This window comes from Haliotis cracherodii, unplaced genomic scaffold, assembly GCF_022045235.1.
Source record: "Haliotis cracherodii isolate W230 unplaced genomic scaffold, xgHalCrac1.p SCAF_5, whole genome shotgun sequence".
Lineage (NCBI taxonomy): Eukaryota > Metazoa > Mollusca > Gastropoda > Lepetellida > Haliotidae > Haliotis > Haliotis cracherodii.
In genome coordinates this window covers 40,948,820-40,967,975 of record NW_027266308.1, presented here as the reverse complement: position 1 = coordinate 40,967,975, position 19,156 = coordinate 40,948,820, and the positions used below count along the sequence as shown (strand labels likewise).

Below are 19,156 nucleotides of genomic sequence, written 5' to 3'. Positions count from 1 at the left end.
AACAAAGTCGTACATGTTTAAGAATGGACTTATTTCGGCCAGAATTAATATCAATATTCGTTAAAGTTTTAAAGTTCTTTGATGTAAAGAAAGAAAGATGTTTCTGCTGCAAGTTGACGTTTAAAGATATATATGGTTCATACCCTGAACAATCCGCTAACATAGAGCTTCAATTTTGATAAAACTCTAAAAATAGTAATAAACATATTTTCACTGATTTAACTCCCTGTTTTAATCACACATAACCAAATCCGTAAAATGCAAGTTTCTTATCTTGTAAGCTCATGTTGTATAACCAATATTAGAATATATATATATATATGTATATATATATATATATATATATATATATATATATATATATATATATATATATATATATATATATAATAAAATAATAAAGTCTACGTTAGTCCATCATCTTCTTTATATCAGTTTCATACATAGTACTTTCGCTGTCTCATGACAGCTCTTCAGTGTAACTGACAATTATATTATTATATGTCATTGTCAGTTACACTGAAGAGCTGTCATGAGACAGCGAAAGTACTATGTATGAAACTGATATAAAGAAGATGATGGACTAACGTGGACTTTATTATTTTATTATAAATTACATGTACACCGAGTGAACATTTACCTCATTTTTGTGTGTGTGTGTATATATATATATATATATATATATATATATATATATATATATATATATATATATATATATATATATATATATATATATATAAAGAGTAAAAAAATAATGGGCTTAAAATACCTTGTAACATTAAGAACATTTACCCACTTAGTCCATTAATGAAATTATGTGCATATTAAAAATAACCCAAAGAGGGTTTGGATGATCCAGGCACTGTCAGCCTGACTTAGGCTTATTATCAGCTCGGGGCCCTTGCCCCCTCTACACGCAGCCCAGACAGCGAATGAGACTTCTCCCAGGAAGCGCTGCCTAGTCAAACCTACCCAGAATCTCCAAAACCCACCTTCGGAGAATGTGAAGACTCCCCAACACTGCAGCCTTCTGCATTACCAAGATTGCCAGAAAGGCTGTATTCCTGGCAGCAAACCCGGGTACTCCCCCAATGTCAGTCAACAGATTGGGAGGTACCAAACCTAAGGCACCGAGAACAATGGGAAGTCGGACAACTTGGTACTTGGGATGCAAGCGTAACATTTCGAAAGCGAGGTCCGCATATTTGCCATGTTTTTCCGCAATCTTGTCAATCAAATCAGTGTCAAAAGGGGACAGAAAATTGAATGATATAAATGATTTCACTGGATTTATCAAAAAGGATAAGATCAGGTTTGTTGGCCTGGATACGTCTGAGGCTGTAAATGGGCCCATTCCAAAGAATTTTGCATTCATCATTTTCCATGACCCCCTCTACATATTTCGGGTCGTACCATGGGTGGACCTCTGTGTCAAAACCACAAGCATCCCGAAGACGGTAATAAAATGATCGAGCAACACCATCATGTCGTTTAAGATACTATGTTTGTGCATTAATATTATTATTCGGGTTGATCACCGTCTTCTGTTGTTGCTGACATTATACTGGTATCATATATGTTATGCAAACAATGTTTCATTAGTAGAAAATGAATTTATTGGAATGGCACTACGGAGGTTAATTTGATAATAAGCCATTACAAGATATAGATTACGTAACAAACCACTCACACAGTAATTACTTAATTTGTATGTATTGTTCGCGTCGTTTGAAGATTTGTGGGTCTAGACTTCAAAAGGGTCAGGATACGAAACTTCCATTACAAAACATGAGATATGATCTAGGCTAATAAGGAATCATTTGAATGTCATGAGTGCGCGTGTGTGTCATGTATCAGTCAGGTCAACATATTAGCTTAATACACGCACAATCCACTGTAGACTGTCTTGATTGATTGAAATACTGTGTCATGTTTCTCATTTAGCTGTTCATTGAATTGATCATGAAGATGCTAATTGGTGAATTAACCCTTGCTATTCCCCAACGTCACGGTGTCTGTATTTATATCCCTTCAAACAAACAAAGACATTCTTTTTATGTTATCGATTTTAGTATTGAAATGAGATCAAACTGTTTGATTACTGATCCGTTTCTCATATGTACAATGTATCCATGAAAAAGGCAAACCTAGAGTGCAACCAGTTTGAGTGCCTCGTCGTTATTCTTCATGTTGTCTGATGTATGTCCACATTAGTCGCACGTAGATAAACAAACTTAATAGAATACCATTAACTATTGATGTCAATTAGTCAAATAGTAGGTTAGGGCGCCAACATCAAAGACTGATGCCAGTTTAAGTACATATGGTCATATTCCTTTCAAAATTGTGGAAATCAAGCCCATTTCGGCAAGCTATTAGGCCATCTTTTGAGACTTTTCATTTACTTATTGGAACGATTTTGCAAAAAATACACTGTAAAAATCAACCAAGCTTTAGGATTTACACTTCTTTGACCACATCTAAAGCTTATCGTGTCTGTTTAAACAGAGAAACATTCAATGCTATCTTCACAGAACTTGAACAGATATGTAAAATTATGAATGAAAAAAAGAGTTCCTGGTTGAATATAATTAAATTCTTTGAAGAATACCTTTGTTTTAGTATATACAGACTACAATGCATAAAAGCAGGGTTTGGGTGATCCTGCCACAGTCAGGCTGATTAGGTCCGTCATCAGCTGAGGGCCCTTGCCCCTCTCCACACGCAGCCCAAATAGCGAATTGGACTTCTCCAACGATGCGCTAATTAGTCCAACTCACCAGTGTTTCGGAGAATGTGAAAACTCTCCAACACAGCAGCCTTCTGCATTACCCAGAATGTCAGAAGGGCTGTATTCCTGACAGCAAACCCGGGTACTTTCCCAATGTCAGTCAGTGGGTTGGAAGGTACCAAACCGAGAACAATAGGGAAACAAGCATCATGGTACTTGGAGTGCAAGCTCGACATTTCGAAAGCGAGGTCCGCAGTACGCCCCGTCTTTCCCGAATCTTGGTAACACCATAGTGTCAAAAGGGACAGAAAATTCAATAATATATATGATTCTATTGGATTTAAAAAAGGACAAGATCACGTTTCTTGGCGTGGATAGGTCTGAGGCTGTATATGGGCCTATTCCAAAGTTAGAATTTATTATTTCCCATAAACGCCCTCTATATGTTCTGGGTCGTTCCATGGATGGACCTTTGTGTCAAAACCACAAGCATGGCGAAGACGGCAAAAAAGGATCGTGCCACGCCATCATGTCGCTTAAGATATTGTGTTCGTGCCAAAGCTGGGCATCCACTGACAATGTGTTGGACAGTCTCATTAAATTCATTACATAACCTACATTTCATATTTACATTTTGATGCAAAATCACACATTGACGGTTTCGAGTGGGGACTGACCGGTTCCGAGCAGCAAACAAAAAGCCTTCTGTTTCACTTTTCAGGCCAGTTGACCTTATCCAATCGAAGCACTCTGCAGAGTTGCCTTACATCTCAACACAAATAAACTCGATGCAGTGGTCGTTTAGATAGCCTCTCCTTGAGTCTGGGCCGATTTCTTACGGCACCTCGTTTGGTTGACACTCATTTCTGTACCGTCAGGCAGTACAGAACCATCAACAAAATCAACACTGACATTTAGATTATGTCACACATCCTTGGCTCGTTTCAGGAAACTGTGGATTGCCTTGTTTTCATCATGAATCTTGACATGATTCACAAGATGATCATCAGACAAATACATGTGTGCAAAAGTACCCAATACAGTTCTATCATGAAGAGCCTCCACGTTAATCAAACCACGCCATCCCGTTATGATTGGTAAATATAAGCGATTGTGGGAAGAGCAGGGTGGTGGGATTTATTGTCGACATGATTCTTCGTGTGAAGGTGTCAATATCTCGCTTCGTCCAATCAACGACACAAATTGACAGAAGTGGAGTCGGAATCGGGAGAAATCTCAAAATCTTCGAGGCCACCATCTGGAATTTCATTTCGTGAGCCTACGTGTGGGCCATCGGTGACAACTGCCACAGGTAATTTAGGGAGGCTAATGCAAGCGTTCCTTTGCAATTTCGGGTCTGCTGCGTGTGGACCTGGGGGTTCATGCAAAGGCACCTGACGAGACTTGGCTGTAAGCTCACACCAGGTTCACGGCGCATGTACAGTTTTAGTCGCGAATATTCTGCTCTGTCAGGTCGGCATACACCGGCATGGCTTTGTCCCAGTGCTGCTTCCGTAATATGCCATTTATTCGTGGTATTTCTGGCCATCCTGTTGCAACCAAATTTAGTTGGTGCGTCCCAGATACTCTTGGATGGGTTCTGTGCCTAACTCTGTGGTAAGTCACATCTCCAGTTTGTTTGGGGCGATCGGGTAGCCTAGTGGTTAAAGCGTTCGCTCATCACGCCGAAGACCCGGGTTCGATTCCCGACATGGGTACAATGTGTGAAGCCCATTTCTGGTGTCCCCCGCCGTGATATTGCTGGAATATTGCTAAAAGCGGCGTGGAACCATACACTCTCACTCACTCACTCCAGTTTGGATGGTTTGTATACCGGAGGGAGGCTGACTTGGCGGAGTTGAAAGACGATTTTCTTAATTGCGTTCTGTAACCCAGTGTTAACCAGCTTCGAGCGATTATTCGTAACTTGGTGTTGTACCTTTGGTTCAGAGGATATAATCCTCCCTATTTAGGCAAACCACGGAGAGGCGTACACCATCAGGCCATTATTGTTAATAGTAGTAGTAGTAGTAGTAGTAGTAGTAGTAGCAGTAGTAGTAGCAGTAGTAGTAGTAGTAGAAGTAGTAGTAGTAGTAGTAGTAGTAGTAGTGGTGGTATCGGTCTTTTTATAGTTTTATAGTTTCCCCCTTAAAAAACAGATCATAGGTTTAAATGTATGCAGATCCTAGTGTATGTTGTCTTTGGTATAAATATAACAACAATATCCTTTCCCTTCTGTTTTATGTCTGAAATGTGGCACTGTTTACGTAGTTATGCCCATTTTATCGTAAAAACGCATTTTGCCTAAATGTATTTCACAGGAACTGTTTTATATCAAGACAGATGGCCTTCTCCATAGTGACAATAACAGAGTCTACATGACATTTACCAGACGCCAAAGACTAATGTTCTTGTGTTTCAACCTTCTTGAAAGTGTCCATACTAGATTGCAAATAGAATTACGTGGTAGTGTGTTTGACTGTCTTAAATCAATAGTGTATCAGAATCGATATTAATCCCTGAAATTAAGATAGACTAAAGCTATCAGACAAAAAGTGCTGCTTCAGATGAAACATTGATGCACAACATATGCAACTCTCGCTACTGGAAACACGCCCAACGAGTTCTTCACAATAAATTGATGTCTTGATACAGTACATTATGTGTAAAGAGTACAGGTTCCATGTCTGGTACATGCAGTCTATACAGAACAACAGAGAGGAAAAACACACATTCCAAACCAATGACCTGAACCATACAGCAGAAAAAAAACAGAATCAAAATATTCTCTGTGAAGTCATAAAAAGAATAAAACTGAAAAACAATTTACTTTTAATGATGATTTTGTCTTAGATATCAATGTCAATTCTGTGTGAAACAAGAACGAAAGGATAAACAATGAACACATTCGATAGATAGCATTTCTTTATACATTTATGAAAAGCAATCTACCTTAACAAAAATGTAGAAGTATATGAAATATGACTTGCGTCTATAAGTTCCAAATCAGCAGTGCTTACTGTAATCACTGTTTGCTTTCTGCAATTAGATATGATTTACTGAGTCAAATTATCCCCACAAAAATTGATGTGATAAAAAAATAACTGTTTCCACCTTCTTATCACCAGGCTAAGATTAAGAGCAGAAAAATGGATATCACCTTCAAAACATGTGATGAATTGTTGTAATGCAACAACGCTTAACCATTATCCTAAGCCGGTTTGACATTTAAGAACAACCTTTAAACGGGCACTGGCTACCTATATTCCGATAAGGTTACTGCTGAAACTTGAACAGATCAACAAATAAGCCAAAATTGGTATATGCAAGTGTAGTAGTCTTTGAAGCGGCACAATTTCCCTTTTATTATTACAAGTTTCCTTTGAAATAAGATTGTTCTCGTGCCAGCGAGCAGAAGTTAGAGCCCAAAGTCACGCGGAGGGTTTCGATTTACAGGAAGTCGTGTTTATCCCTCGATTTATCGACTATGAGTATTGATCTCCAATTAGAGGTAATTTTGTGACAAAGAACTTAAAGCTTGAGTTTTAGCATACCATATTCAACGTGTGTATATATCCTTAACAAAACGGAAAGATGAATGTATCGTCTTTTGTAGAATCCACAAAACGCCTTTTAGGAATGGGTCAATATTTACCCTATTGTACTACGAGCCTTCGGCCAGGCGATAAATTTGGCCCTAATTTGATAGATTCGCAGAATACGTTATTTCACGACAAGCCGCCACGAGCAACTCAGCCAGTGTGGCGGAACTGAAGGAAGAATATTAGTGCTGATACTGGCATATGGTTCCTAGTTAACAATTACCTTCTAACCATTACCAATATTGGACTGTCATCCATGCTGATTCTATTAACTTAATTGCTATTTTGTGTAATATATTTAGTTCGTGTTATCATGTCTAAATGGATGGGAAAAGATGACTGTGTAACACGCCAGTATCACTTTGACATATATTGTTTTACATTTTACAATTACATCAACATCATCCTTCAATATTTCAAATTTAAAAGTCATCAAGCAGGATTGTTCTGTTTCTTTCATTATCAGAGATGTATATATATTGCTTCCATTGCCATATAATCAACTAAATAGTATGTCACACGGAAATAGAATGTTTCCATGGCTCCTAATGTCTGAATCCTCAGATCATATATGCACACCATCAGCATAGGCTATGTTTAATTACTATCTGGTGGAGGTCATTTCGTCCAGTCGTGCCAATGGGAATCAACACGATACCCATGTTTCGAATTTAAACACACATGGGACGTACCTTGGGATCAATATCGAACTTGTGAAGAATTCCTGTTTGTCCCCTTTATTCCCATTAGTACATAACCCTGCTGTGCAGTAGCTATGTGTATATACACTAAAGTGGTTGTTAAGTTGGTTCATTGTCCCATCATACTTGCATATCTGGCAGGCATTGTGTATACATCGTGCGAATGTTAGAGCTGCATTTCACTTTACTAATGGCCACCATTGTCAAATCAATTGGTGATGGGATATATGTTTATCTGACCATACTGATTTCAAAGCTAGTATAGTTACATACCTGCGGGTGAAAAACCAATTTTGGAAACCCTGGTTTCAAACGTGTCAGATCAAATTCTGGGTCCATGATTTCACAGTGATGACCAAAGGTCGGATTATGGCTCTCCTGATCGTACTTCATTGATACGTTTCTCGAACTTCAGCCAAATTCATCCACGTCTGTGTCAAAACTTTATAGCCATAGAGTGGTTGACTAATGTTCTTTGATCCTATCTACTTAAACATTTCCCCATCAACTTGACAATTCACAGCTATGGCTAGGTTTGAGTAGTCATCAGTTAGCCGAAGACGTCACTCGTGGCCGTTTTGTTATGATAATATCCAAAATATGCACTCATTCGATGCTGAAATGATACGATTTAGGGTGTGTAAGAAACAGATGTTTGCACTTGTGCCTGTCACATCCCATTTATCTTACAACGAGTTGTTTCAATACGTATCTACCTGGCTTTCTCTCGTTAGATGCGTTTTGAAACAAGTCTCGGGCATCTCAATGTATCCGTCGGGATACCAATATGGGATAACTTTTTTGTTCCATGTCTAACCTATGTAAATCTCTTATGAAAGAATTTGGTGAACTAAGTCAGGCCTGCGAGGAAGAGAAGTATAACTTGTCATTGTTTTCAAGACATTTGCACGCATCAACAATTTGCGTAAAGTAAATGTGAAAATCAGATACCATTTGGATATTGGTTTGATTCCATGAGGGTGTACCTACGTGTTTCGTCTATATATAATGCCCCTAGTATTACATGTGGATGGATGAAAAAGTACGTTACAGAATGACACGAAGGTGGAACTATTGTATGGACCACAATCAGAATGCAATAAGAGTTGAACCACTTTATAGATCATAATGCAAAAAGAGTGGACTGATGTCATGGATCACAGGCAGGCTGCAGCTGGTGGGACTACTTCACACACCACAAACAGTAACAAAGGCAACGAGAGTGCAACCAATTCATAGATCTCACTCGGTATGCAATAGAGTTGAACCGTGGTACAGATCACAGTCGACATACAACGAGAGTGCAACCAATTCAAAGATCTCACTCGGTATGCATGAGAGTGGAACTATGGTATAGATCACAGTCGGCATACAACGAGAGTGCAACCAATTCATAGACCTCACTCGGTATGCATTAGAGTGGAACTATGGTGTAGATAACAGTGATAACGGAACTGATTCATAAATTCAAGAAGCCGTTTGTAGGAGCAACTAACGGTGTTAAAATGTACTCGCATTATTCAAATGAAGCATTTGTATTTGATTTATAACCATCTTTGATACAATGACAACGTAATATTTGATATATTGATAAATGTCGAACTGTAAACAAATGCACACTTTATCATGAACGGGTGACAGAGGTTACTTTCTTTATTTGGAATCTATTCCGGATGAAGTGAAAAAGAAATGCACTTTGAGTTTGAATCAATGAAAGGCCCTTTGAGCTTGTATTAGTCTGTGGTGTACCTCTCCTTACTTTCTAATGTATGGAATGGATTTAGAAAAAGATATATTCCTGTCAAATATTTGTTAAGCCGTTTTAAGAGAAGTAGATTTATCATAAAACCGTTTCAATCGGCTTTTGTAATCTTACTCCCATCCCGAAAATTGCAAAAAGATTGCGAAATTGAGAGTTTTTTTTAGAAAAAAGTCGATATGAAATTCATTGCAAGTATTCCCATGTCAGAAACCGGAGATATGACCAGCCACAGACATATCAAAATGTCGGCAGTGTTAGTTTGATCTTAACAGTGTTAAAGCGATAATTGTACGATTCAATATGGCACCGGGTTTCCTCAGATTGTTGAACGGTCATACTTTCATCTGTATGTACTGAATAAAAAGCAAGCGTCATGTTTCGAACGTTAATTGAGAAAACCAATAAAAACGAGCCGCAAATTTACCCTTATGTCTGTCGAATTATTCAGGCTTAGCGCTTCTCTGCAACAAAGTCGGAACAAAGATGGGTTCGGTTTAATGCCGCTTTGGGTTAGGAGGAGAAGAATGCCAACAGAATAGCTAATACGTAAGACTCCTCGGCACAAGGCAAGACAATGACAATTAGTAGCTTCTGATGTGTGAGAAGGCTCTGAGATGCGAAACAGGTCAAGGAGGCTATTGGGAGTGAATTTTGATTTTTGGCTCTGGCTTAGGAGAATCTTTAACATCATTATACATTTATAGCTACATCTTGCTGGAGAATTAATCGGATTTAGAGACACAGTCACAGAGTTAAAAATCAATGAGTTAATGAAGTACTCATTGCAAGCAGTGGAGAAAAGATATTAGTGGCAATGACACATGTCCTTTTCCAAGAGTGTTGGGTAAACGGCTCTGTTAAGGAGTCGCTCCTTATCATAAGTTATTCTTAACACACATTTTAGGATGAAGACTAAGCTGATATCGTCAAATGATAAATTTTTATTATGATAATGGTGATCCACTGGAGTTCTTATGAACGAAAATTTCCTTAAATCAAAGTCCGGTATGTTTCAGAGAGCCTAGGAAATTATAGACATTGTGCTGAGCGGAGGTACTATTGTAGTCTCATGGGTTCATTTGTAATGGATCGATCTGTAATGTGTATGAAGTAGGGCAGGAAATTAATAATATCTTCACAAGAAGGGTGCCATAATACAGGATTTAATCAAAATGTATACCAGAATAATGATAGTGTGCACCGTCCTAGCAAATGCAGATTCTTTGTTTGAAATGAAAAGGGAGTTAACTGATGGTCGAGTCAAATACCGTTCGGTTTAGCATTTTCAATTCTCTGTACATAACTGGGCTAGGAATTGCATATTACAATACTTGAACACTCGGAAACTGAGCTCTATTGTAGAAACCAATGAGTTGGCAGTGACCTGCAATCCCCGACGCTCAGTAACATTTCATGTGACGTGATGTGATGTGTGAATGGATGAAAAGGTTTATAATATCACCAGAATTAAGGTAAATACCACGATTAATAAAAGGCCATAAATAAGTTTACGTTCAAAAAAACATATTTGCAAATATATAAATTGCTACGGTGCAGACACGTGCATCTTTACTGGTGGTTCGTTGAAACAGCTTAGAAAAGCTTATTTGAAATCAACTCAACGATGACAAAAACTTAACACAAATCAAATAATCGAAGAGTGGTACTATTGTTATTGTCATTTGCTCAAAGAAGAACCGTGAAAAAAGAGAACTGACTGGATTCGCGCCAACGTAAATTGTTCCGCTCTGACCGGATAACAAAAAAGCAGATGTAAATATCTCATATACGTGATCCGTTAGTTTTACATTTTCACCATTTAAAGAAGGACTAGGCTTGGCTAATTAGCAGCCCATGCATATTTGATTAACGTCCCAAAAATAACAGTTTCTTAAAAAACTTGTCCTCCCAATTCAAATGTTATCATGTGTAAACATGTAGCAGTTAAAACTCTACTTACACAGATTCAGATCTACTGATTCACAGTGTGTCCATTGAACGTGCTTCAGAACAGCTTCAGAATTGATTTTCCTAAGTACGATAAAGCTAATGCAATACAAGTCCATCATTCCATTGTTCCACATGCTTCCATATGATTGTGTAACAATGCAGAACTATCTAAAGAATGACAACGTCATGTCTTTCTTATAAACATGGTTTGATTTGTGCATTTTCCTGCGTATATATACGCTTAGTCATGGGTAATTCATTATGAAACTATAAATTATCAATTCATCGCACTCGTTGCATGCTTTCTAACAATATATAATATCGCCAGTTTCTTCTCTTATGTTTCAGGAAATCCATGCCCACCTGATAAGCCGTTTTTATGCAAAGAGTCCTTCACCTGCATAGCACTTAAGTTCGTTTGTGATGAAACATTTGACTGTGACGACGGTTTTGATGAAGATAAAGCTGTGTGCAATGCTGGTAAGTAGAGGTGGTTGTTGGGGTACACATGCAATAGCTGATATAAGTTGTAACTAATTGTACGGAGAATTCAAGGGAAGATGATGGTCCAGTTGCCTAAAGATTGGCAAGGCGCTGAGTCGGTTCTCCTAACTTAGTCGTGCTTGATCATCAGCACCTATAATTGGTCAATGTAGCGCCTGTGACTTCAGTCAAACCTCACCATAAAGTTGTCGATGTGGTGGTTATAGTTGTGGGTGTGTAGTTCTCTTCTGATATACAGCTGGCTTTAATTACGCTTCGAACAATATCCAGTAACAACATGCTGAGCCATCTTAGTTAGGGTACAGCCACCGTGGAAAGAGTGTTTGTCCGGAGAGCGGAAGGTCGGTGTTTCGATCCTGGCCGCGTCATGCCAAAGGACTTTTAAAGATGGTAATTGTTGTTAGCCTGCCTGGCGCTCGGCATTAAGGGGAAAAACAAGGACTGGTAGACTCAGAGTCATTACACTGTGTACACTTTGTGGGCTTTCCATGTTAAGCTGCGATATGGTATCTCAGTGGGTTAGCAGTCTAAAACCGGTATTAGTCCGGTACAAACAGCCTCACACACACACACACTCTCTCTCTCTCTCTCTCTCTCTCTCACACACACACACACACACACACACACACACACACACACACACACACACACACACACACACACACACACACACACACACACACACACAGCTTCCGAAGTACATGTAGGGCTAATGCATTTATATTCATTTTAATGAAATCTAAAACTACTTTAGCTTGAAAACCCCATTTGTCATTCATTTCGGATAGAAGACATATTCCAGAACAAAACTCGAAAACGTCATGTTGTTTTCAATATATTATTTTGTATGGAGACCAACTGTTTGATATACATATTTTCACAAATAACGTGACATCTTTGGTCTTAAGTCACAAATACATTCATGATATTTTGCGCAAACATTAGCCATCCTATTAAGAATTGTTTGTATCCATTTACCGTTATATAACGGGAGCTTCGTATGGGACAAAACTCGAAATCAAGTATCAGTATGCTTCTTTGCACTACAAATCGGGTTTAAAATTGTACTCTTCTCTATTTTGATGTTTCCTATCGCTTAAATGGTTCGTGCCTATGTTGACGCGGTCCACGGTATAAGGTGTATAATTGTTTGGGATTCATACCGACAAACTAGTTATAATGGAATGTAATGTGTTTCTATAAAACGATAGATTGTTGGATTGTAGATTATGGGGGAGAATAATTACTGTGTATGTTGTGGGTAATTGTTACAGATGATATAGGTGAATACGTAATTGGAGTTATAACATTAATATGAAAGATACTGGCTATATAACGTCAACGCCAGAGAATATCCAGTCTCGATTATCCGCCGAAAGGTAAAACATGAATGTAACCAGTCCTATCGGTGACACCCATCACAAACACATACAAGGGCAAGTCAAGTATTTACCTGAACAAGCATACGGATCCTCTCCTGAAGTCATTTGATATGCCAGAGGAAATGTCAAGATCCTGTTATTGAGGAGATTGATTTTATCTTTCACTTTATCTGACAGAGAAATTGTCCACATTGAAATTTGTATTGGTACACTGGTATTATTTTAACATATTTGAAGACGTAGTCAAATATCAATTTATCTGCAGCATTGTTTGATTAAGAAGCAAGGACATTACTCTTTGCGTAAGAATTTAAGGTACTAGTACTCAACTGATAGCCACACACCATCACTTAGATAGTCAATCTGGAAGTAACCACGTTTTTCTTTGCCCCTGTCTTCTCAACCTTAACATGTCCAAGCTAACAGATAAGCCACAAAAAACGTTGAACAGTCACTGTTAATCCTCGTACACTGGAGCGTACATATCGGAAATATACATCCCCTGGAGTATCTAGCACACATAGATGTATCGGTCTAGTGTTAGATTGTGACTTTAAGTTGACGTTGTCGGCACATGCTACGCCTTTATAACATATGGCCAAATGAATGTTGACATCATTAGCCGAGTTGTTTCTGTAGGATAAACTGCCGGTAGGTGATGTCTGTTGCCACTAGGCCAGCAACTGAATTTTTGTGTCACAGAAATTAGATTATTGCTTGGTGTTTTTCAACGAAAGTGGCAGTATCAACACTCTCGAGAATAAACTTGGAAGCTATTACTGGAGGCAAAATGTCTTAACGTGAAAGGCATTCAACATTGAACGTTTATTTTACTGTTACATGCGAATTCGGTAAAATATTAAGAATACCTAACGAGCTCCCGTGTAATACCAATTTTATGAAACGAGTGAATAGTTCTGGTATCTGACGTGCGAAAGCGAGTCAATTACACAACTATTCACGAGTTTTAGTGAATTGGTATAACACGGGAGCGAGTTTAGTATTTTATTTATTTCTTGCCATGTCAAACTTTTTTAAGAATGTCACTGTTGTGTGTAAATAGTCAGCCACCTACACGATCCACGGCCAATTGAGTTTAACAGAATAATACTTCAAACACGTCAAATGTTTAAACGTTTTAATTTAATACCATACAACGGCGCACCTTTAGAAATCAGGCGTGCGTTCCACAAAGTAGACTTACGACTGTCCTTGTGCTACAGTAAGATCGCCTTGTGGAACGGAGCCCTGCACCACAAAATTTAAAATCACGTCACAATACCCTGTGACGTAATTTGTAGAATTTTGTTGCATGATCCACCGTCAATCCAATGCCATGTGACGTCAGCCTAGCAAACAAGGTTGCTGGGGTCATCGAGTGTGCATAAACTCCTCTCAGTAATCTATCATCTCCACATGCAATGTCGTTGAATTAGCCAAGTGACGTTGAGAGCTTTAATATTTGTTCGTGAAACGTTTCGCAGTTCAGAAGCACGCGTTTTGGTATTACACAATGTGTAATGCAGCTGTATGTTTATAAAACGGGTGATCCTTTTACGGGCAAGTAATAAAATAGTGCATGTAATATGTATACAAGCATGAACGTATTCTAAGATATGACGGAGATCGAATTTGACCATGTGGAGGAGTATTAGTGAGTAAGTGAATTGGGTTTAATGCCGCTTTTAACAGTATCCAAGTTATTTCACAGCATGCCAGCTTAATGTGGGAGGAAAGACCGAAGTGATGCAGGTCTCAGACGTTTACCTCTTCAATGAAACCCACAAGCACGGGTGTGGTGCTGACATACCTAGAAACATAATCTTGGCGAACCGGGATTCGAACCCCCAATCATAGGTTTCTGGCGAGCCCAAGGGACGCTGTAGGAGTATTAATGCGAGGGAATTTATTGATCATTTGTTCGGAATTTCCTTATCTGTTTGCAATTCTGAACCATCATACGGTGTATGAAACTGACAACCTAGATGTCACCTAGTCACTGAGCTATTATATGAAAATAATATTACATTTTCTTAGACGCTCCACGGTGAACCCGGGGCAGCATGGGCTCACAGGATCTATTGCTTGACGTAAGAAGAACATTCAAGGCCGTAGTAAACTTTTCAAAGAGTTTTATTGAAGGCATGTTGAAGAGACTTCCAAATTTGACGCAATTTTGACCACTGACATAATGTTCCTACATTTATGCTTGTTCAGGTGAATACTTGACTTGCCCTTGTATGTGTTTGTGATAGGTGCCACCGATAGGACAGGTTACACTCACCCTTTGGCGAACACCTGGTATCATCACTATTTGATAGTGATTCATAAACACATACGCATAATATACAATCATACAATGGAGATTTCGCGCATGATTATGGAAAAGATTTTGTCAAGGCAGACAATGCACATTTGCTCTTGTGAGGGACCTTGATGTCCTCGAGAAAGTAGATTTCCCATGCTAACTTCCTTTCCTTGGATCATCGGTCTCTTACCAAGAGGAATTGGTGCCTTCCAAGTCCTAGGACGTCGAAAGGTATTAAGACAGATCTGTAGTTCCCAGGGGTTTTCAAACAATGAACGTCGAACTTGCTGGACAAATCTCATTTATAGTCTGGGTGGTGTAGGTTATCTGTCCAAAAACAGACCGAAAACAAAGTGCTTTGTAAATGTTAGTCTTTGTTTTTGGCAATTGTGCTTACAAATTACAATTGAAGATCGATGTCGTGTGTTGAGAGTTAGACACGGCATACAACCCGCGATGCGAGAGATATATTAAATAAGGGATATTAAATTATTACGTTTATTATAATATGTACAAATGACGATAGTACATATAATGCTGTTTCATAAACTCACGGAGCAAATTCCTACTTTTAATATTTATGAATGCCAATACAATACATCCTCCTTAAAATAACCATATGTGTTTAGCTACGCTGTTTCAAATTCCCTTGTGTACTTCAAGGTACCTAGATAAATAATACCAAACACGATTATTTCATTACGTGAAACGTGCGATATCACTTGAAAGCGGGTCAGACCGAGCACTTGATTTCAAAAAGCCAAGTGCTCCCATGGGCCGAGTCTAGGCTTACCGGGATTTGCGAAAGGCTATACAATTCATGTGGATTCCACTCTTCCATTACACGTCCATTTCAGGAATATATATGACAATCCCAAGATGGACATTTTCGTGCTGTATGGCTAATGCCATGCAGGCAATGTTTGATTAGATAGTCTGTAAGGGGGAGTTAAATTTAATGAAGCAAGCGGTTACTTTTGAAGGTACATAACGTGCTGAAGGGAATGTATGTTGTGTACCCTATTGCGTTCTGCCACACGCCCTACGCTGATTGACGTTAATCAGATATTTCATCAATCAGTTGATTGTATGATTGGTGAGAGTTTCAAAGACAGATACTTGTAACCCAGTTATTTGATGTAGAGTGCATTACGAATATTGCAAAGTTACGGAATGAGGCTATGATTCTGCTATAGAAGTACGCGTTCTTCCAGGTTTAGTTTACTTTTATGTAGTTACAGCTTATGTCAACTGGCCATCTCATTACACACATTTTACATTTTAAATGAGTGTTAATGTTATAATTTATTTTAGTATTCCAGTGTCTTAACTAAACTGGTGAAACAGATCAAACAAGCATATTATTACTTTGGTTGACGTTTTTGAGAACATCAACTTGATTATAACTCAACTGAAGGTGCACCTTTAGTCTTAATTCATATAAGAATAAGTATAAGTGTTTGGGGGAGAGTCAAACTTCGCGAGTCGTTTCTCATATTGTCATCTTTACTTACAGCGTCAAGACCCTCTGTGGAGCAGCTTTACGACTTCTTGGAAAATGAGAACAGCTGGATAATTCCCAAATTGTTTGGCGGCGTGGAACCTGAAGTTGTGGCTCACACTCTAGCCGGTATGTAACATTGACGTGGTAACATTGCATGAAATATTCAGAAGATATGGTCGGCCTTTTTTAAAACAAAACGCCTGTTTCTTTACATATCGAGTGCTGTGATTGCACATGTACCGATATCCTGGGAAGAAAGTCCCCAGTGAAAATACTCACTACCAGCTAACAAACACTCATCTGTTAATCATGATATACAGCTTGACTGGGTAAGTTTGACTACGTCATTAAGTTACCACTTCTTTCTCTGTTTACACAAATATAATGCTGCATAGTATTATAGCAAGCAAGATAACACTCATGCCTCAGAAATACTGGCTTGTTTCACACGTGACTCTTACAAGAGCGTCTAGACACGCTGGAAAAGGGCGTCAGACCATGTTGTCCATGTGATTTGATATCGGCGGTTTACAACATCTCACCTACTTCTGGAAAGCCTAGGGGTGGTCGGGTGGTTAATGCGTTCGCTCGTCACGCGAAGACTCGGGTTCGATTCCCGACATGGGTACAATGTGTGAAGCCCATTGCTGGTGTCCCCCGCCGTGGTATTGCGGCGTAAAACCATGCTCACTCACTTACTCTAGAATGCCAATCAAACAGGTTTACAACACATTTGTCGGAGTGAAGAAAACTGTTTGACTCATTTGTTGAAAATATGAATTATTTTTCAACAATGACAGCCATTTTGTTGGAAACAATGACAACCTTTCATAACATAAAAACCTTTTTTATATATTTTACCTTTCCATGATACACTAAAATATTATTCTCATAATGTATCAAGTGAAATCTTCTTTCACACTATCACTTATGTAAAAAAGGTTAACAATATGATAACTGCTCATGACTAAAGCCTTTGTTTTTCAGTGGCCAGTGATATCGATGACCTCCAACTGACGCTCGGACTGACAGACGAGAATGTTGAGAATCTCAGGAAAGCCTTCGCTGCGGCTATGGAAGGCGACGAGCGTCCCCTGCTGAAGATGGACATGCCAGAAAGATCCTGGAATGAGGTGCAGTACATGCTCCAGCAGCTCCTTGACAGTGGTTTCAAGGTCTGAGGCCACGTGGTCAGGTCACGTGACCACAAACTGGCTGCTAATTGCTGGGCAAATAGCATCTCCCTGTAGTCCGTCAACAAAACAAAACATCTGCCTGAACATTGAGCACATTGGGGTGGCTCGATCTGTCATTTCGCTAGGAGAAACCTATCTCTGCTAACACTCCCAAAGACAAAGGACCATGGAAAGATAACTGTCGTCAGAAAAGAGGAAGATACTTCTTTTGGATAAAATGCTTATGTTTGATGAAGATTTATTTTTGACTGTGCTGATGAAGCAAAGCGTTTTTAGCGTGATGTCATCACAGTTCCAGCAAGGAACTACAGGACAGGAAAGCGCTGGTCAGTTATCTCCCTTGGTCATTTGCCTGGCTTTATTTCTGGTGAAATGTCAGTCATGCAATTCCTAGTCTTTCGTGTATCATTACAGTAAGTCTCATCATTGCGTCTGTGGTCTATAACTATCCAACATGTCGCTCGTATGTAATGTAAGAGTAAGCTAACAAATCTACGTTTTAAAACGAAACGGAAAAGTGACGATTAACTTTGAAGGTCAAGGATAATATTTGGAGAGGGTGGAAAGTGCTCAATTTCTTTATGGAGAAACGGACTCGCCTGCAGTTAAAGACCCCTTGTCCCAACGTCGCCATTTTGTGTAAGCAGTTCGCGGTAAAATCAAAGAGTGTTTGTTATGAACATGCTTCTTGCACGGTGTGTAATGTTTTCAAACATAAGAAATTGGCTATTTTCGTGAAACCTATGAATTAACCAATAAAGTCCTCAACGTCATTGCATCAGTAGAAATCATCTCTCTCTGTGTTCCATAGCTATCTTATGTATATCATAGACAGACTGATGTAAAATATTCATGATATAATAAAACATCACCTAGATTCTTAGAACGTCTTTCAAATGCGTGAAAACCTTGTACTTTGCATTTCTAGTTAATTCAGTTCAGAGTTTTATTTTTGTCTCAAATCCTTCCTTTACCTGCCTGTTACATACATGGCGTATTGATATTTTCAAATAAAATATTTTATTTTACATAATCGGATTATTCATGAAAAGCATGGGTTATATTTCAGATGTGCAGTTTAATCGCCATTCGGCAAAATAGTCATCAGTGACCCGATTAATTTTAATGAATAGGTTCATTAATGTATTTGTCTAATTAGGAGTCAATGGTGTTATGGTTCACGTATAAGACCGGGAACAGTATCAGTAGTAACAGAACACTAACATGAATAAATAATATGACTTGTGGATAGTACGTAATTGTTCACTGGTAGGTGGGATGTAAGTGTTTTTAGTCAATTTGATCTGCAGTAAAAATAGAACCAAAGTGCCAATAGATGGCCACTTAAACAAGTCCGTTTTGATGTAATTCGGTGTTGTTAAAAGACAATAGTAACGTTATGGCATGTAACAACATGGAATAAGGACTTTGAAAACACATATCAAAGTCATAAGGATTGCACATGATGCACTTGAAAGATTGGAGCTCATACATACTGCAAAGGGTTTTACTG

General features: G+C 38.7%; 1 protein-coding gene across 1 annotated transcript in view; it reads left to right on the top strand.

The window, feature by feature from the left end:
- The window catches only part of LOC139443220 (neuropeptide prohormone-4-like), a 44,447-nt gene extending 25,788 nt beyond the window's left edge, over window positions 1–18,659 (top strand). The window contains exons 3-5 of the mRNA XM_071224193.1: window positions 11,098–11,229; window positions 16,460–16,573; window positions 17,435–18,659. Of these exons, the coding sequence (XP_071080294.1) occupies window positions 11,098–11,229; window positions 16,460–16,573; window positions 17,435–17,628 (440 nt within the window). The 3' untranslated portion in view covers window positions 17,629–18,659. The remainder of the gene's footprint in view (window positions 1–11,097; window positions 11,230–16,459; window positions 16,574–17,434) is intronic.
- The last annotated feature ends 497 nt before the right edge of the window (window positions 18,660–19,156 follow it).